Source organism: Phyllobates terribilis, unplaced genomic scaffold (genome assembly GCF_046119375.1).
Source record: "Phyllobates terribilis strain yellow unplaced genomic scaffold, ASM4611937v1 Scaffold_10__3_contigs__length_209671492, whole genome shotgun sequence".
NCBI lineage: Eukaryota > Metazoa > Chordata > Amphibia > Anura > Dendrobatidae > Phyllobates > Phyllobates terribilis.
In genome coordinates this window covers 202,374,516-202,396,564 of record NW_027362770.1, presented here as the reverse complement: position 1 = coordinate 202,396,564, position 22,049 = coordinate 202,374,516, and the positions used below count along the sequence as shown (strand labels likewise).

At 45.8% G+C, this 22,049-nt stretch overlaps 1 protein-coding gene across 3 annotated transcripts in view; it reads right to left on the bottom strand.

The window, feature by feature from the left end:
* Positions 1 to 10,914: 10,914 nt before the first annotated feature.
* Positions 10,915 to 22,049, bottom strand: part of KCNJ8 (potassium inwardly rectifying channel subfamily J member 8) — a 118,619-nt gene continuing 107,484 nt past the window's right edge. For all 3 annotated transcript variants that reach the window (XM_073650545.1, XM_073650543.1, XM_073650542.1), the window contains exon 4: positions 10,915 to 13,217. In XM_073650545.1, coding sequence (XP_073506646.1) covers positions 12,326 to 13,217 — 892 coding nt within the window. In that variant the 3' untranslated portion in view covers positions 10,915 to 12,325. The remainder of the gene's footprint in view (positions 13,218 to 22,049) is intronic.

Sequence of the window (22,049 nt, the reverse complement as noted above, 5' to 3'; positions counted from 1 at the left end):
CATCTCCTGTATATAATTATATATGTATAGCTAGTATAACCTGAGCATCTCCTGTATATAATTATATATGTACAGCTGGTATAGCCTGAGCATCTCCTCTATATAATTATATATGTATAGCTGTTATAACCTGGGCATCTCCTGTATATAATTATATATGTACAGCTGGTATAACCTGGGCATCTCCTGTATATAATTATATATGTACAGCTGGTATAACCTGGTTATCTCCTGTACATAATTATATATGTACAGCTGGTATAACCTGGGCATCTCCTGTATATAATTATATATGTACAGCCGGTATAACCTGGGCATCTCCTGTATATAATTATATATGTACAGCTGGTATAACCTGGGCATCTCCTGTATATAATTATATATGTACGGCTGGTATAACCTGGGCATCTCCTGTATATAATTATATATGTACAGCTGGTATAACCTGGGTATCTCCTGTATATAATTATATATATGTACAGCTGGTATAACCTGGGCATCTCCTGTATATAATTATATATGTACAGCTGGTATAACCTGGGCATCTCCTCTATATAATTATACGTGTACAGCTGGTATAACCTGGGCATCTCCTGTATATAATTATATATGTACAGCCGGTATAACCTGGGTATCTCCTGTATATAATTATATATGTACAGCCGGTATAACCTGGGCATCTCCTGTATATAATTATATTTGTACAGCCGGTATAACCTGGGCATCTCCTGTATATAATTATATATGTACAGCCGGTATAACCTGGGCATCTCCTGTATATAATTATACGTGTACAGCCGGTATAACCTGGGTATTACCTGTATATAATTATATATGTACAGCTGGTATAACCTGGGCTTCTCCTGTATATAATTATATATGTACAGCTGGTATAACCTGGGCATCTCCTGTATATAATTATAGATGTACAGCTGGTATAACCTGGACATCTCCTGTATATAATTATATATGTACAGCTGGTATAACCTGAGCATCTCCTGTATATAATTATATATGTACAGCTGGCATAACCTGGGTATCTCCTGTATATAATTATATATGTATAGCTGGTATAACCTGGGCATCTCCTGTATATAATTATATATGTACAGCTGGTATAACCTGGGCATCTCCTGTATATAATTATATATGTAGAGCTGGTATAACCTGGGAATCTCCTGTATATAATTATATATGTACAGCTGGTATAACCTGGGCATCTCCTGTATATAATTATATATGTACAGCTGGTATAACCTGGGCATCTCCTGTATATAATTATATATATACAGCTGGTATAACCTGGGCATCTCCTGTATATAATTATATATGTAGAGCTGGTATAACCTGGGCATCTCCTGTATATAATTATATATGTACAGCTGGTATAACCTGGGCATCTCCTGTATATAATTATATATGTATAGCTGGTATAACCTGGGCATCTCCTGTATATAATTATATATGTACAGCTGGTATAACCTGGGCATCTCCTGTATATAATTATATATGTAGAGCTGGTATAACCTGGGAATCTCCTGTATATAATTATATATGTACAGCTGGTATAACCTGGGTATCTCCTGTATATAATTATATATGTACAGCTGGTATAACCTGGGTATCTCCTGTATATAATTATATATGTACAGCTGGTATAACCTGGGCATCTCCTGTATATAATTATATTTGTACAGCCGGTATAACCTGGGCATCTCCTGTATATAATTATATATGTACAGCCGGTATAACCTGGGCATCTCCTGTATATAATTATACGTGTACAGCCGGTATAACCTGGGTATTACCTGTATATAATTATATATGTACAGCTGGTATAACCTGGGCTTCTCCTGTATATAATTATATATGTACAGCTGGTATAACCTGGGCATCTCCTGTATATAATTATATATGTATAGCTGGTATAACCTGGACATCTCCTGTATATAATTATATATGTACAGCTGGTATAACCTGAGCATCTCCTGTATATAATTATATGTGTACAGCTGGCATAACCTGGGTATCTCCTGTATATAATTATATATGTATAGCTGGTATAACCTGGGCATCTCCTGTATATAATTATATATGTACAGCTGGTATAACCTGGGCATCTCCTGTATATAATTATATATGTACAGCTGGTATAACCTGGGCATCTCCTGTATATAATTATATATGTACAGCTGGTATAACCTGGGCATCTCCTGTATATAATTATATATGTAGAGCTGGCATAACCTGGGTATCTCCTGTATATAATTATATATGTATAGCTGGTATAACCTGGGCATCTCCTGTATATAATTATATATGTACAGCTGGTATAACCTGGGCATCTCCTGTATATAATTATATATGTACAGCTGGTATAACCTGGGAATCTCCTGTATATAATTATATATGTACAGCTGGTATAACCTGGGCATCTCCTGTATATAATTATATATGTACAGCTGGTATAACCTGGGTATCTCCTGTATATAATTATATATGTACAGCTGGTATGTTTAGAATGAAAAGCAGTAGCGTGTGACTCGATGTCAGTGTGCAGCGCTGCAGACCATCGGCCCTTGTACTTGGTGACATGTGAAATAAGTCTCCCCCCAGCGAATGGATGGAAAGCAGATCCCTATGTGAGAGCAGCAGCCCTGTCATCCCCCCGGACCATGACCTCAGTGTACGAGGACGGAGGGCATCACCACCAAATAGAGAGCTTCTGCTACTACTCCTATCCTCCGGTCACCTCTAGAGCTGCACTCACTGTTCTGCTGTTACACCATGTCTTATCCTCCAGTCACCTACAGAGCTGCACTCACTATTCTGCTGTTACATCATGTCTTATCCTCCAGTCACCTCCAGAGCTGCAGTCACTATTCTGCTGTTACATCGTGTCTTATCCTCCAGTCACCTCCAGAGCTGCAGTCACTATTCTGCTGTTACATCGTGTCTTGTCCTCCAGTCACCTCCAGAGCTGCAGTCACTATTCTGCTGTTACATCGTGTCTTATCCTCCAGTCACCTCCAGAGCTGCAGTCACTATTCTGCTGTTACATTGTATCTTATCCTCCAGTCACCTCCAGAGCTGCAGTCACTATTCTGCTGTTATATCATGTCTTATCCTCCAGTCACCTCCAGAGCTGCGCTCAGTATTCTGCTGTTACATCGTGTCTTGTCCTCCAGTCACCTCCAGAGCTGCAGTCACTATTCTGCTCTAACATCATGTCTTATCCTCCAGTCACCTCCAGAGCTGCAGTCACTATTCTGCTGTTACAACATGTCTTATCCTCCAGTCACCTCCAGAGCTGCAGTCACTATTCTGCTGTTACGTTGTGTCTTGTCCTCCAGTCACCTCCAGAGCTGCAGTCACTATTCTGCTGTTACATCGTGTCTTATCCTCCAGTCACCTCCAGAGCTGCAGTCACTATTCTGCTGTTACATCGTGTCTTATCCTGCAGTCGCCTCCAGAGCTGCAGTCACTATTCTGCTGTTACATCATGTCTTATCCTCCAGTCGCCTCCAGAGCTGCACTCACTATTCTGCTGTTACATTGTGTCTTATCCTCCAGTCACCTCCAGGGCTGCACTCACTATTCTGCTGTTACATCATGTCTTATCCTCCAGTCACCCCCAGAGCTGCAGTCACTATTCTGCTGTTACATCATGTCTTATCCTCCAATTACCTCCAGAGCTGCACTCACTATTCTGCTGTTGCATCATGTCTTATCCTCCAGTCACCTCCAGAGCTGCAGTCACTATTCTGCTGTTACATTGTGTCTTATCCTCCAGTCACCTCCAGAGCTGCACTCACTATTCTGCTGTTCCATCATGTCTTTTCCTCCAGTCACCTCCAGAGCTGCAGTCACTATTCTGCTGTTACACTGTGTCTTATCCTCCAGCCACCTCCAGAGCTGCACTCACTATTCTGCTGTTACATCATGTCTTTTCCTCCAGTCACCTCCAGAGCTGCAGTCACTATACTGCTGTTACATCGTGTCTTATCCTCCAGTCACCTCCAGAGCTGCAATCACTATTCTGATGTTACATCTTATCTTATCCTCCAGAGCTGCAATCACTATTCTGCTGTTACATCTTATCTTATCCTCCAGTCACCTCCAGAGCTGCAGTCACTATTCTGCTGTTACATCGTGTCTTCTCCTCCAGTCACCTCCAGAGCTGCAGTCACTATTCTGCTGTTACATTGTGTCTTATCCTCCAGTCACCTCCAGAGCTGCAGTCACTATTCTGCTGTTACATCGTGTCTTCTCCTCCAGTCACCTCCAGAGCTGCCCTCACTATTCTGCTGTTATATCGTGTCTTATCCTCCAGTCACCTCCAGAGCTGGAGTCACTATTCTGCTGTTACATCGTGTCTTATCCTCCAGTCACCTCCAGAGCTGCGCTCACTATTCTGCTGTTACATCATGTCTTATCCTCCAGTCACCTCCAGAGCTGCACTCACTATTCTGCTGTTACATCATGTCTTATCCTCCAGTCACCTCCAGAGCTGCAGGCAGTGAGCAGAGTACAAGGCATCAGACCATGTTCTGCTTTGGCTGGAGCAGTCTCCTGTATGTTATGACCATGTGATGATTTGTAGCCAGTGACAGGCGGTTACCATAGTAACGACAGTTGTTGTTTCCACAGTTAAAATTTTGCTCAGAAATAAATCTCTTACTGTAAACATGTGACCGCGGGAAGATTCCCGGAAGATGGCGTCACCCCGAGCAGCGGCCGTCATCATCATAGAGAAGAAGAGCTGGTCAGCAGGGGCCCCAACCCAGAACAAGACACCAGCAGAATAGTGAGCGCAGCTCTGGAGGTGACTGGAGGATAAGACATGATGTAACAGCAGAATGGTGACTGCAGCTCTGGAGGTGACTGGAGGATAAGACATGATGTAACAGCAGAATAGTGACTGCAGCTCTGGAGGTGACTGGAGGATAAGACATGATGTAACAGCAGAATAGTGACTGCAGCTCTGGAGGTGACTGGAGGATAAGACACGATGTAACAGCAGAATAGTGAGTGCAGCTCTGGAGGTGACTGGAGGATAAGACATGATGTAACAGCAGAATAGTGAGCGCAGCTCTGGAGGTGACTGGAGGATAAGATACGATGTAACAGCAGAATAGTGACTGCAGCTCTGGAGGTGACTGGAGGATAAGACACGTAGCAGCAGAATAGTGACTGCAGCTCTGGAGGTGACTGGAGGATAAGACATGATGTAACAGCAGAATAGTGACTGCAGCTCTGGAGGTGACTGGAGGATAATACATGATGTAACAGCAGAATAGTGAGTGCAGCTCTGGAGGTGACTGGAGGATAAGACACGATGTAACAGCAGAATAGTGAGCGCAGCTCTGGAGGTGACTGGAGGATAAGACATGATGTAACAGCAGAATAGTGAGCGCAGCTCTGGAGGTGACTGGAGGATAAGATACGATGTAACAGCAGAATAGTGACTGCAGCTCTGGAGGTGACTGGAGGATAAGACATGATGTAACAGCAGAATAGTGACTGTAGCTCTGGAGGTGACTGGAGGATAAGACACGATGTAACAGCAGAATAGTGAGCGCAGCTCTGGAGGTGACTGGAGGATAAGACATGATGTAACAGCAGAATAGTGAGCGCAGCTCTGGAGGTGACTGGAGGATAAGACACGATGTAACAGCAGAATAGTGAGCGCAGCTCTGGAGGTGACTGGAGGATAAGACAGGATGTAACAGCAGAATAGTGACTGCAGCTCTGGAGGTGACTGGAGGATAAGACATGATGTAACAGCAGAATAGTGACTGCAGCTCTGGAGGTGACTGGAGGATGAGACACAATGTAAGAGCTGAATAGTGAGTGCAGCTCTGGAAGTGACTGGAGGATAAGACATGATGTAACAGCAGAATAGTGACTGCAGCTCTGGATGTGACTGGAGGACAAGACACGATGTAACAGCAGAATAGTGAGTGCAGCTCTGGAGGTGACTGGAGGATAAGACATGATGTAACAGCAGAATAGTGACTGCAGCTCTGGAGGTGACTGAAGGATAAGACACGATGTAACAGCAGAATAGTGAGTGCAGCTCTGGAGGATAAGACATGATGTAACAGCAGAATAGTGAGCGCAGCTCTGGAGGTGACTGGAGGATAAGATACGATGTAACAGCGGAATAGTGACTGCAGCTCTGGAGGTGACTGGAGGATAAGACACGTTGTAGCAGCAGAATAGTGACTGCAGCTCTGGAGGTGACTGGAGGATAAGACATGATGTAACCGCAGAATAGTGACTGCAGCTCTGGAGGTGACTGGAGGATAAGACATGATGTAACCGCAGAATAGTGACTGCAGCTCTGGAGGTGACTGGAGGATAAGACACGTTGTAGCAGCAGAATGTTGAGCACTCTTCCTGTAGGATGAAGTCTTCTCCTCACACCACACAGCGTCTTCTCCGGTAAGTATGTGCCCCCCGCGTCTCCTTGTGATGTCAGTGAGTTCTTGTAATGAGAGGGTCCAGACCCGATGAATTCTCCTTATAAGGGAATCTGTGCGGCGCCCGGGGCCCATCCCCCCCCCCCCCGCGGGGCCCATCCCCCCCCCCCCGCGGGGTCCATCCCCCCCCGTCCTCGGGTCCATCCGATTATGTGCATTAGTGTAGGGGGGCTGCAGCGTTGCTGATCCCAGTGCAGGTGACTCCGGCCCCCCGTCCATAGGACCATGTGTTGATCTGGTCGCGGGTCCATACGACAGTGAATCCTTCCTCTCCCCACTCGAGCCCCCCGCGAGTCTCAGCGGGTCGGGGTCCGCACGTTGTGTTACTTTGGATTTGTTCCATTGTTTCGCTTTCTTTCTGATTCTCAGGATCTTTCTTTCACTCTTTATCTTTTTGTGACTGGATGAATTGCGCTCTCAGTGGTGGTCCGGTGTCACCCCCCAATCCCTGCACCAGTCCTCAGCCGCTGCCCCCATGGGTAAGACCTCTGCTTCCTGTCAGTGAGGAGCGCCCGCACCTGTGCCCACCTGTAGGATCTAATGTGAAGGTAGAGGATTGTGTGCAGCGGATACAATAGTAACAAAACCTCAGCTGTAGGAAATCCGGCGGCCCCAACTCTACAGCCACAGGTCTATGAGGGGCCACAGGTCTATGAGGGGCCACAGCCGCAGAGCACCCCGGCGGGCGTAATGCCGTCAGGCCGCGCAGTGCGTCATTCACAGGCGTACATAGAAATCATTGGGCCCCCACAAAAAAAATCACAACTTTGCAGCCTTACAAAGGACCTTTCCTCCTATTAAAGCACCTTACTGTTCCCACACATTCAGATGCCCCTTTCATGGCCCCCATAAAGTCTAAGGCCAACCAAAGTGTCCCCCCCAAACACAGTATGATACCCCCACAGTGAATTCCTTCATAGTACCCTCCACACGCACAGTAAGATGCCCCAACTGTATGGAGATACAGTATAATGACCCCCACAAAGTCCTCCACACAGTATAATGACCCCCACATAGCCCTCCACACATTATAATAACGCCCACATAGCCCTCCACACAGTATAATGACCCCCACATAGCCCTCCACACATTATAATAACGCCCACATAGCCCTCCACAGTATAATGGGCCCCACATAGCCCTCCACACAGTATAATGACCCCCACATAGCCCTCCACACAGTATAATGGGCCCCACATAGCCCTCCACACAGTATAATGACCCCCACATAGCCCTCCACACAGTATAATGACCCCCACATAGCCCTCCACACAGTATAATCACCCCCACATAGCCCTCAACACAGTATAATGACCCCCACATAGCCCTCCATACAGTATAATGGCCCCACATAGCCCTCCACACAGTATAATGACCCCCACATAGCCCTCCACACAGTATAATCACCCCCACATAGCCCTCAACACAGTATAATGACCCCCACATAGCCCTCCATACAGTATAATGGCCCCACATAGCCCTCAACACAGTATAATGACCCCCACATAGCCCTCCACACAGTATAATCACCCCCACATAGTCCTCCACACAGTATAATGACCCCGCATAGCCCGCCACACAGTATAATGACCCCCACATAGCCCTCCACACATTATAATAACGCCCACATAGCCCTCCACACAGTATAATGGGCCCCACATAGCCCTCCACACAGTATAATGACCCCCACATAGCCCTCCACACAGTATAATGACCCCCACATAGCCCTCCACACAGTATAATGACCCCCCACATAGCCCTCCACACAGTATAATGACCCCCACATAGCCCTCCACACAGTATAATGACCCCCACATAGCCCTCCACACAGTATAATGACCCCCACATAGCCCTCCACACAGTATAATGACCCCCACATAGCCCTCCACACAGTATAATCACCCCCACATAGCCCTCAACACAGTATAATGACCCCCACATAGCCCTCCATACAGTATAATGGCCCCACATAGCCCTCAACACAGTATAATGACCCCCACATAGCCCTCCACACAGTATAATGACCCCCACATAGCCCTCCACACAGTATAATGACCCCCACATAGCCCTCCATACAGTATAATGGGCCCCACATAGTCCTCCATACAGTATAATGGGCCCACATAGTCCTCCATACAGTATAGTGGCCCCACATAGTCCTCCACACAGTATAATGACCCCCACATAGTCCTCCACACAGTATAATCACCCCCACATAGCCCTCCACACAGTATAATGGGCTCCACATAGCCCTCCATACAGTATAATGACCCCCACATAGCCCTCCATACAGTATAATGACCCCCACATAGCCCTCCATACAGTATAATGACCCCCACATAGCCCTCCATACAGTATAATGACCCCCACATAGCCCTCCATACAGTATAATCACCCCCACATAGCCCTCCACACAGTATAATGACCCCCACATAGCCCTCCACACAGTATAATGGCCCCACATAGCCCTCCATACAGAATAATAGGCCCCACATAGTCCTCCATACAGAATAATGGGCCCCACATAGTCCTCCATACAGTATAATGGCCCCACATAGCCCTCAACACAGTATAATGACCCCCACCTAGCCCTGTAAACAGTATAATGACCCCCACATAGCCCTCCACACAGTATAATGACCCCCACATAGCCCTCCATACAGTATAATCACCCTTACATAGCCCTCCACACAGTATAATCACCCCCACATAGCCCTCCACACAGTATAATCACCCCACATAGCCCTCCACACAGTATAATGGGCCCCACATAGCCCTCCATACAGAATAATAGGCCCCACATAGCCCTCCACACAGTATAATGACCCTCACATAGTCCTCCACACAGTACAATGACCCCCACATAGCCCTCCACACAGTATAATCACCCCGCATAGCCCGCCACACAGTATAATGGGCCCCACATAGCCCTCCATACAGAATAATAGGCCCCACATAGCCCTCCACACAGTATAATGACCCTCACATAGTCCTCCACACAGTACAATGACCCCCACATAGCCCTCCATACAGAATAATGAGCCCCACATAGCCCTCCACACAGTATAATGACCCCCACATAGCCCTCCATACAGAATAATGAGCCCCACATAGCCCTCCACACAGTATAATGACCCCCCACATAGCCCTCCATACAGTATAATGGGCCCCACATAGCCCTCCACACAGTATAATGACCCCACATAGCCCTCCACACAGTATAATGACCCCCACATAGCCCTGTAAACAGTATAATGACCCCCACATAGCCCTCCACACAGTATAATGACCCCCCACATAGCCCTGTAAACAGTATAATGACCCCCACATAGCCCTCCACACAGTATAATGACCCCCCACATAGCCCTGTAAACAGTATAATGACCCCCACATAGCCCTCCACACAGTATAATGACCCCCCACATAGCCCTGTAAACAGTATAATGACCCCCACATAGCCCTCCACACAGTATAATGACCCCCCACATAGCCCTCCACACAGTATAATGACCCCCACATAGCCCTCCACACAGTATAATGACCCCCCACATAGCCCTGTAAACAGTATAATGACCCCCACATAGCCCTCCACACAGTATAATGACCCCCCACATAGCCCTGTAAACAGTATAATGACCCCCACATAGCCCTCCACACAGAATAATGGGCCCCACATAGTCCTACACACTGTATAATTACCCCCACATAGCCCTACAAATAGTATAATGACCCCCACATAGCCCTCCACACAGTATAATCACCCCCACATAGCCCTACAAACAGTATAATGACACCCAGATAGCCCTGCAAACAGTATAATGACCCCCACATAGCCCTGCAAACAGTATAATAACCGCCACATAGCCCTGCAAACCGTATAATGACCCCCACATAGCCCTGCAAACAGTATAATGACCCCCACATAGCCCTACAAACAGTATAATGACCCCCACATAGCCCTACATACAGTATAATGACCCCCACATAGCCCTGCAAACAGTATAATGACCTCCACATAGCCCTGCAAACAGTATAATGACCCCCACATAGCCCTACATACAGTATAATGACCCCCACATAGCCCTACATACAGTATAATGACCCCCACATAGCCCAACACACAGTATAATGACCCCCACATAGCCCTACACACAGTATAATGACCCCCATCACTGGATACTGATGATGGAGGCGATTGGCAGTCACCGGATACTGATGATGGAGGGGACGGGTGGTCACCAGATACTGATGATGGAGGTGACGTGTGGTCACCAGATACTGATGACGGAGGTGATGTGCAGTCACCAGATACTGATGATGGAGGTGAAAGCCAAGAGAGAACCAAAGAGATGTCTCCACATAGATTGACTCCAGTGGCACCCCCTGTAGACCATCCTTATGTCTTTAGTGAAAAACGACCACAAGAGGATTGTGGATAAATTGTTTAATAATTGCAGCTGAAAAACTAATTCTAGAAGTAACGAGAAAAGTCTATAGGGATAATAAATATGGAGGGGAAGGTGTGGCGCCCCTGCGGGTCCAGTCGCCACAGAGGTACTGCATCTCATTCAGAGGTGTGGTACCCCACTCTCAGGTAACGAGGGTGCACTACCCGGGACCCACACACCCACATCCAACACCACATCACTTCATAAGGGAAGGTCCAGATAGCTCCAAAGGGAGAGCACAGTCCCAGTCCCTGTTAGGAAGGTGGAACTAAGTAGAGGAGGTGGGTGGAGGAAGTAGTTTAGGGGAGCACAGACAGAAGAGTATAAAAGCAAGAGTAGAAACATCTAGAAGGAGTTCTGTGGAGAGTTCAGAAGAGTCCAGTCTCCTGTTCCAGTGCTTGGAGCAGGAGTTCAGTTCTGCTCAGGGGAGCAAGGGAGGAGTTGAGTGGACCATGTAGGAGAGCGGCCCACCAGGAGGAGAGTGAGGAGAGGAGACCGGAGCAGTGAGGAGGGCTCCAGAGACAGAAGGGATCCCAGGGGCACGGAGAGTGTGGAGGCCACCCGTGCCCCCGAATTCACGCTGACCGTCGAGGGATCAGGCCGCAGAAGGGGACCGGCCCCAGACTAGATGAGGACTGCAAGACTCAGCTAGCAAACCGGAGGTTCCGGTATCTTTATGTGCCGTAGTCAAAGTCCACACATAATCGCTGAAAAGGTGGCCATAGAGGACCAAGGAGACAGACCAGACGTCGCCCGACAAGGCCCGCGGCCACTGGCTCGGGACACTGTGTGTGAGGCGCAGGGCAGGAGGGCGAGAGCCAGCGCAGAGAGAGAGACGACCTGGAGAAGTACACAGAAAGGGGTCCCGATAAAGTGCACCCAAGTTATCTGAGAGTTGGCTGGATCACTTCCCCGGAGGACACAGGACGAGGTAGGCGATTATAATCTGGCCATTGTAGGCGCAGGAGGCAGAAGAGGTGGGGGAAGAAGGTGGACGAAGCAGAGGAAAATGTAAAAGCCGGAGGCTGTGCAGGAAGATGGTTAAAGAAAAAGAAAAACAGTGGATGATGGAAGAGGCCGAGACAACCTTTAAGTTGGAGGATGATGGAAATAGGTAGAAAAGGGAGGAAAAGGGCGAAAGATGGCGGAACGTGGAAAAGGGCGGCGAGGTGAGTAGGAGGAAGATGGTAAGGATGCAGGAAGACAGAGAAGGGTGGAGAAACTGAAGGAAGATGGAAGACAGTGGAGGAGGGTGGAGAAGGTTAAAGAAAGAGGAGGGAAAGAAAGGGTGGAGGAGGAGTATGGAAAAGGGCAGAAGATGGAAGATGATGGAGAAACAGTATGGAGTCTGGAGGACAGTGGGGAGTGATAGAAGACGACGGCGCACGTCTGTCATGTCTCCTTGTTCTGCTCGGTGGCCATGAACTGCACTTTGGGCACGATGAGTCCTGAGTTGTTGCGTCTCATGGAGTTGGTGCGCCGCATGGAGTTGTTCCTCCTCATGGAGTTTCGCTTCCTCAGAGAGTTCTGGTGGGAGAGCTCGCTCTTCTGGAGAGTCTGTATCAATATGGAGGGCTTTTCGTCCAGTTCGCGGGCACTGCAGCGGGGAGTCGCCACCTTGGTTGTGTTACCAAATTTGGAATAGTCAACAGAGTAGACCCCTTCCTCCTCGGAAACGATGGGCACAAAACGATGACCCCACAGGATCTCCTCGGTGACATACGAGGTCCTGGCCTGGGTGGTAATCCCTGTGGTCTCCACCACCCCTTCTAAGAGAACGATGACCTCAAGGTCCTGGGTTGACAGGTCGGAGGCACAGACTTCATACAGGGGACTCCTCTTATCTATCACATGACTGATAATCAGCGGCGCCACCAGGAAGATGTTGTTGCTCTCGATGGAGTTGTCCACTGGGACATCAATCTGATGGATGGGGATGATCTCCCCTTCTGGAGTCACCGTCTTTCTGACCACCTGAATCCTCACAGAGGCGCTAATAATCATGCTCTTACGCAGATCCCCGACCCGGAACATGAAGCAAAGCTTTCCATTCCTCACAGCAATGACAGCATGGCGGCTGAAGATCAGGGTCTCGGCCCGGCGGTGCGACTGAGCCGTCTTCATGAAGATGCAGCCCAACATGACGGCATTAACAATCAAACCCACAATGTTCTGCATTATGAGGAGGGAGATGGCAAGGGGGCACTCTTCTGTCATCATCCGCCCTCCAAAGCCAATGGTCACCTGCACCTCGATGGAGAAGAGGAACGCGGCGGTGAACGACCTGTAGGAGGGAAAACATGGTGGTCACTGAGCATGTCACTGTTATTAAGGGGGTTGTGTATGTCACTTCTATTATGGGGACATTGCAGTGAGTTGCAGGTTGTATTACAGCTAGTGTGGTGTGTGCGCCCCCAGTGCAGTGTGTGTGTGCCCCCAGTGCGGGGTGTGCCCAGTGGTGCGGGGTGTGCCCAGTGGTGTGGTGTGTGCCCAGTGGTGTGGTGTGTGCCCAGTGGTGTGGTGTGTGCCCAGTGTGGTGTGTGCCCAGTGTGGTGTGTGCCCAGTGGTGTGGTGTGTGCCCAGTGGTGTGGTGTGTGCCCAGTGTGGTGTGTGCCCAGTGTGGTTTGTGTGATATGCAGAAGTAGTGTTGTTGCTTCAAAAGCATCCAGCAACTATTAGAAGTAACACAGTCACAGCAGACAGGAAGTGTTGTGCTCCAGAAGCATCCGGCAACTAGAGGGGTTAACACACTCACAGGAGACAGGGAGTGTTTTAGCAGAGCCCCAAGGGGATTGTGGGGAAGTTGTTTACTGTCTGGCTGGAGCCGAAGAGAAAGGTGGTGTGTGATCTGTATCTCACAGAAGGCAAGGGAACAGAATTCAGGTGAGGAGGGAAGCTAAACAAAGGTCAGATAGGCTCCCTGATCTAACAGTGTGGAGTATTATTGGCCAGGAAGATAAGGACTGGAAGGAAGCCTGTCATAGAGATCATCTCCCTCATCACACCCTCCCCCCATCCATCTCCATGCAGGATAAATAATGCTGTGTACTATTGAGTCCTTGTGAAGGAAAAGCCTGTGGTTGTGTATGCATTAAACCTGTGCTACTGTATTGACTGTGTACTGCTATGCTGTGAAGGAGATTGTACTGTTATTACTGGAGCCTGTTGCTCAAAGAGACACTTAAATTGCACTGGCCGTGCCTCATTAAATGTTACTGTTCTATCGTTTATGAAGACTCTTGTCAGATGTGTCTGGTCAGCAACTGAATCTATCGTGTGCCTGAGAGAAGCTGCAGCACATGGTCTATGGTCGCCCTGAATAACGGTTCCCCCAGGATTCCAAAGAATTCTTGTAACCGGTCTCGCCCCTATCTAAACTTAGGCGGCGTGCGTGTAACATTTGTTCTCAATGTGGTTTGGGCTCAGTGTGGTTTGTTCTCAGGAGGGAGAAGACAAGGAAATAATATAAAAGGGAGGAGACACAGAAATAATACAAGAGGGAGGAGACGACATAGCACAAGAGGACAGAGACAAGGAAATAATGCAAGAGGGAGGAGACGAGAAAATCATACAACAGGGAATAAACAAGCAGCAATATAAGGGGGAGGAGACAAGGAAATAATTCAAGGGGGAGAAGAGGAGGAAATAAACAAGGGGGAGGAGACAAGGAAATAATTCAAGGGGGGGAAGAGGAGGAAATAAACAAGGGGGAGGAGACAAGTAAATAATACAAGAGGGAGGAGACAAGGAAATAATACAAGAAGGAGGACACAAGAAAATAATACGAGGCGGAAGAGACAAGGAAGTAATAGAAGAGGGAAGAGACAAGGAAATAATACAAGAGATAGGAGAAGAAATAATACAAAAGGGAGGAGGAGATGAGGAAATAATACAAGGGGGAGGAGACAAGGATATAATACAAGAGGGAGGAGACAAGGAAATAATACAAGAAGGAGGACACAGGAAAATAATACGAGGCGGAAGAGACAAAGAAATAATAGAAGAGGGAAGAGACAAGGAAATAATACAAGAGATAGGAGAAGAAATAATACAAAAGGGAGGAGGAGATGAGGAAATAATACAAGAAGGAGGAAATGAGAAAATAATACAAGAGGGAGGAGACATGGAAATAATACAAGAGGGAGGAGATAAGGCCGGACGACAGATAATGGAGACAAGGCAGGGCCACAGATAATGGAGATACGGCCGGACCACAGATAATGGAGATACGGCCGGACCACAGATAATGGAGATACGGCAGGGCCACAGATAATGGAGATACGACCGGACCACAGATAATGGAGATACGGCCGGACCACAGATAATGGAGATACGGACGGACCACAGATAATGGAGACAAGGCGGACCTTTCGGGCAGAGACGCCGTTCCCCTCACCGCCACAGTCCCGGTCCAGCGTCTTCCTGCTCCCCTCCTGCTGCTGCTGTGGAGCACACGGCGCGCAGCTTCCCGGGCACTGTGCTTAGGGCGCTGTCTTAAAAGGGCCGTGCACGCCGTCCTAAAGAATTCCCAGCCAATGGCCGGAGGACTTCCCCTATATAAGGCACCTCCTCCAAAATGGAGGTGCCTGTGCAAGGTTGTTGTTTTGTGTGCTAACACTTTCCTCAGCCCTCAGGTCCCGCTGACTGTCAGCCATGCCCGCCAGTCTGTCTAACAGTCCTGCCCGCCAGTCTGTCTACCTGCCGTGCCCACCAGCCTGCCTACCCGGAGCACCTGCCAGTTACCTGCCGTGACCATCAGCCTGCCTACCCGGAGCACCTGCCAGTTACCTGCCGAGCCTGCCAGCCTGCCTACCCGGAGCACCTGCCAGTTACCTGCCATGCCTGCCAGCCTGCCTACCTGGAGCACCTGCCAGTTACCTGCCGAGCCCGCCATCTTGCCTACCCGGAGCACCTGTCTGGCTATCTGCCGTACCTGCCTGCTTATCTATCCGGACCACCCGTCAGCCTTCCTGCTGTGCTCATCCGCTGTATCGGTCAGTTCGACGAGGAGACGAGGACCTAATGCAAAAGGGAGGAAACGAGGACATAGTACAAGAGGGAGGAAAAAGAAAGGAAATAATACAAGAGGCAGGAGACAAGGAAATAGAACAAGAGGGAGCAGACAAGGAACAAATAAGAGGGAGGAGGAGATGAGGAAATAATACAAGAGGTAAAAGAGGAGGAAACAATACAAGAGGGAGGAGATGAGAAAACAATACAAAAGGGAGCTAAGGAAATAATACAAGAGGGAGGGGACAAGAATATAACGCAAGATGGAGGAGATGAGAATAATACAAGAGGGAAGAAGCAAGCAACAATACAAGGGGGAGGAGACAAGGAAATAATACAAGAGGGAGGAGACAAGGAAATAATACAAGAGGTAAAAGAGGAGGAAACAATACAAGAGGGAGGAGATGAGAAAACAATACCAAAGGGAGCTAAGGAAATAATACAAGAGGGAGGGGACAAGAATATAACGCAAGAGGGAGGAGATGAGAATAATACAAGAGGGAAGAAGCAAGCAACAATACAAGGGGGAGGAGACAAGGAAATAATACAAGAGGGTGTAGATGCGGAAATAATACAAGAAGGAGGAGACAAGGAAATAATACAAGAGGGAGGAAACAAGGAAATAATACAAGAGGGAGGAGACAAGGAAATAATACAAGAGGTAAAAGAGGAGGAAACAATACAAAAGGGAGCTAAGGAAATAATACAAGAGGGAAGGGACAAGAATATAACGCAAGAGGGAGGAGATGAGAATAATACAAGAGGGAAGAAGCAAGCAACAATACAAGGGGGAGGAGACAAGGAAATAATACAAGAGGGTGTATATGCGGAAATAATACAAGGAGGAGGAGACAAGGAAATAATACAAGAGGGAGGAAACAAGGAAATAATACAAGAGGGAGGAGATGAGGATTTAATATATATGGGAGGAAACTACACAATGTAGGCAGCAGGGTCCTCGCTCCTCCTGGACCAGTGGCTGTTTTGTTCAAGATTATTGTAAGTGTATTTGCTATGTATACCCCTTTTTCACATGTACAGCACCATGGAATAAATGGCGCTATAGTAATAAATAATAATAATAATAGGGAGGAGATGAGGAAATATGACAAGATGGAGGAGACAATGGATTAATACAAGAGGGAGGAGACAAGGAACTAATGCAAGAGGGAGGAGACAAGAAAATGCTACAAGAGGGAAGAAAGGAAAAAATACAAGAGGCAGGAAGTGGCAAGAAAATATTGCAAGAGGGAGGAGATGAAAAAATACAAGAGGGAGAAGACAAGGAAAGTATACAAGAGGGAGGAGATGAGAAAACAATACAAGAGGGAGGAAATGATGAAAAAATACAATGGGGACGAGATGAGGAAATGTGACAAGAGGGGGAAAAGGAAGGAATAGACAAGATGGAGGAGACAGAGAAATAATACAAGAGGGAGGATGAGATGAGGAAATAATACAAAAGGGAAAAGGAAGCAAGGAAGTAAGACAATGAGGAGATGAGGAAGTAATACAAGAGGGTGGGGACAAGGAAACAATACAATAGGGAAGAGATGAGGAAATATGACAAGAGGGAGGACAGGAGTGAATAAGCAAGATAAAGGAAACAAGGAAATAATAAAAGAGAGAGGAGACAAGGAAATAGTGCAAGTGAGGTGACAAGGAAATAATACAAGAGGGAGTAGGCAAAGAACAAATACAAGAGGGAGGAGACAAGGAAATACTACCAAAAGGAGGATATGAGGAAATAATACAAGAGAGAGGAGATGAGAAAATAAACAAGAGGGAGGAAGAGGCAAGAAAATAATACAAGATGAAAGAGACAGGAAATAATACAAAAAGGAAAAGACGAGGATATAATACAAGACGGGAAGAGGAGGTGAAGAAATAATACAAGAGGGAGGAGATGAGAAAATCATATAAGAGGGAAGAAACAAGAACAATACAAGGGGGAGGAGACAAGGAAATAATACAAGAGGGAGGAGACAAGGAAATAATACAAGAGGGAGGAGACAAAGAAATAATACAAGAAGGAGAAGATGAGGATATAATACAAGAGGAAGGAGATGAGAAAATAATACAGAGGGAGGAGACAAGGAAATACTACAAGAGGAAATAATACAAGAGGGAGGAGGCTAGCACATAATACAATAGGGAGGAGATGAGGAAATGTGACAAGAGGGAGGAGACAAAAAATAATACAAGAGGTAGGAGACAAGTAAATAATACAAGAGGGAGGAGACAAGTAAATCATACAAGAGGGAGGAGGTGTCGAAGAAATAATCCAACAGGGAGGAAACAGGGAAATAATATAAGAGGGAGGAGGTGGCGAGGAAATAACACAACAGGGAGGAGATGTGGAAATAATACAAGAGGGAGGAGACAGAGAAATAATACAAAAGGGAAGAGGTGGTGAGGATATATTATAAGAGAGAGAAGACAAGGAAATAATTCAAGAGGGAAAAGTTGGCAAGGAAGTAAGACAATGAGGAGATGAGGAAGTAATACAAGAGGGAGGGGACAAGGAAACAATACAATAGGGAGGAAATGAAGAAATATGACAAGAGAGAGGAGAGGAGTGAATAAGCAAGATAAAGGAAATAATACAAGAGGGAGGAGATGAGGAAATAATGCAAGCAAGGTGACAAGGAAATCATACAAGAGGGAGGAGACGAGGAAGAAATACAAGAGGGAGGAGACAAGGAAATACTACCAAAGGGAGGATATGAGGAAATAATACAAGAGAGAGGAGATGAGAAAATAAACAAGAGGGAGGAAGAGGCAAGGAAGTAATACAAGATGAAAGAGACAGGAAATAATACAAAAAGGAAAAGACGAGGATATAATACAAGACGGGAAGAGGAGGTGAAGAAATAATACAAGAGGGAGGAGATGAGAAAATCATATAAGAGGGAAGAAACAAGAACAATACAAGGGGGAGGAGACAAGGAAATAATACAAGAGGGAGGAGACAAGGAAATAATACAAGAAGGAGAAGATGAGGATATAATACAAGAGGAAGGAGATGAGAAAATAATACAAGAGGAAATAATACAAGAGGGAGGATGAGATGAGGAAATAATACAAAAGGGAAAAGGAAGCAAGGAAGTAAGACAATGAGGAGATGAGGAAGTAATACAAGAGGGTGGGGACAAGGAAACAATACAACAGGGAAGAGATGAGGAAATATGACGAGGGAGGACAGGAGTGAATAAGCAAGATAAAGGAAACAAGGAAATAATAAAAGAGAAAGGAGACAAGGAAATAGTGCAAGTGAGGTGACAAGGAAATAATACAAGAGGGAGTAGGCAAAGAACAAATACAAGAGGGAGGAGACAAGGAAATACTACCAAAAGGAGGATATGAGGAAATAATACAAGAGAGAGGAGATGAGAAAATAAACAAGAGGGAGGAAGAGGCAAGAAAATAATACAAGATGAAAGAGACAGGAAATAATACAAAAAGGAAAAGACGAGGATATAATACAAGACGGGAAGAGGAGGTGAAGAAATAATACAAGAGGGAGGAGATGAGAAAATCATATAAGAGGGAAGAAACAAGAACAATACAAGGGGGAGGAGACAAGGAAATAATACAAGAGGGAGGAGATGAGAAAATCATATAAGAGGGAAGAAACAAGAACAATACAAGGGGGAGGAGACAAGGAAATAATACAAGATGAAAGAGACAGGAAATAATAATAAAAAGGGAGGCGACGATGAACTAATACAGGAAGGAAGAGATGAGGAAATAATACAAGAGGGAGGAAATTAAGAAATAATACAAGAGGGAGGAGACAGGGAAATAATACAAAAAAGAAAAGGCGAGGATATAATACAAGAAGAGAAAAGGAGGTGAAGAAATAATACAAGAGGGCGGAGATGAGAAAATCATAAAGAGGGAAGAAACAAGCAACAATACAAGGGGGAGGAGACAAGGAAATAATACAAGAGGGAGGAGATGAAGCAATAATACGAGAAGGCGGAGACAAGGAAATAATACAAGAGGGAGGAGATGAGGAAATAATATAAGAGGGAGGAAATAAGGAAATAATACAAGAGGGAGGAGACAAGTTAATACTACAAGAGGAAATAATACAAGAGGGAGGAGACTAGCACATAATACAATAGGGAGGAGATGAGGAAATGTGATAAGAGGGAGGATAGGAGGGAATAGACAAGATGGAGGAGACAAAGAAATAATACAAGATGGAGGATATGAGAAAATCATAGAAGAGGGAGGAAACAGGGAAATCATACAAGAGGGAGGAGGTGATGAGGATATATTATAAGAGAGGAGACAAGGAAATAATTCAAGAGGGAGGATGAGATGAGGAAATAATACAAGAGGGAAAAGGAAGCAAGGAAGTAAGACAATGAGGAGATGAGGAAGTAATACAAGAGGGTGGAGACAAGGAAACAATACAGTAGGGAAGAGATGAGGAAATATGACAAGAGGGAGGAGAGGAGTGAATAAGCAAGATAAAGGAAACAAGGAAATAATAAAAGAGAAAGGAGACAAGGAAATAGTGCAAGTGAGGTGACAAGGAAATCATACAAGAGGGAGTAGGCAAAGAACAAATACAAGAGGGAGGAGACAAGGAAATACTACCAAAATGAGGATATGAGGAAATAATACAAAAGAGAGGAGATGAGAAAATAAACAAGAGGGAGGAAGAGGCAAGGAAGTAATACAAGATGAAAGAGACAGGAAATAATACAAAAAGGAAAAGACGATATAATACAAGACGGGAAGAGGAGGTGAAGAAATAATACAAGAGGGAGGAGATGAGAAAATCATATAAGAGGGAAGAAACAAGAACAATACAAGGGGGAGGAGACAAGGAAATAATACAAGAGGGAGGAGACAAGGAAATAATACAAGAAGGAGAAGATGAGGATATAATACAAGAGGAAGGAGATGAGAAAATAATACAAGAGGAAATAATACAAGAGGGAGGAGGCTAGCACATAATACAATAGGGAGGAGATGAGGAAATGTGACAAGAGGGAGGAGACAAAAAAATAATACAAGAGGTAGGAGACAAGTAAATAATACAAGAGGGAGGAGGTGGCGAAGAAATAATCCAACAGGGAGGAAACAGGGAAATAATATAAGAGGGAGGAGGTGGCGAGGAAATAACACAACAGGGAGGAGATGTGGAAATAATACAAGAGGGAGGAGACAGAGAAATAATACAAAAGGGAAGAGGTGAGGATATATTAAAAGTGGGAGGAGACAAAGAAAAAAAACATGAGTGAGGAGACAGAGAAATAATACAAAAGGGAGGAGGTGGTGAGGATATATTATAAGAGAGAGAAGACAAGGAAATAATTCAAGAGGGAAAAGTTGGCAAGGAAGTAAGACAATGAGGAGATGAGGAAGTAATACAAGAGGGAGGGGACAAGGAAACAATACAATAGGGAAGAGATGAGGAAATATGACAAGAGAGAGGAGAGGAGTGAATAAGCAAGATAAAGGAAATAATACAAGAGGGAGGAGATGAGGAAATAATGCAAGCAAGGTGACAAGGAAATCATACAAGAGGGAGGAGACAAGGAAGAAATACAAGAGGGAGGAGACAAGGAAATACTACCAAAGGGAGGATATGAGGAAATAATACAAGAGAGAGGAGATGAGAAAATAAACAAGAGGGCGGAAGAGGCAAGAAAATAATACAAGATGAAAGAGACAAGAAATAATACAAAAAGGAAAAGACGAGGATATAATACAAGACGGGAAGAGGAGGTGAAGAAATAATACAAGAGGGAGGAGATGAGAAAATCATATAAGAGGGAAGAAACAAGAACAATACAAGGGGGAGGAGACAAGGAAATAATACAAGAGGGAGGAGATGAGAAAATCATATAAGAGGGAAGAAACAAGAACAATACAAGGGGGAGGAGACAAGGAAATAATACAAGATGAAAGAGACAGGAAATAATAATAAAAAGGGAGGCGACGATGAACTAATACAGGAAGGAAGAGATGAGGAAATAATACAAGAGGGAGGAAATTAAGGGAAATAATACAAAAAAGAAAAGTCGAGGATATAATACAAGAAGAGAAAAGGAGGTGAAGAAATAATACAAGAGGGCGGAGATGA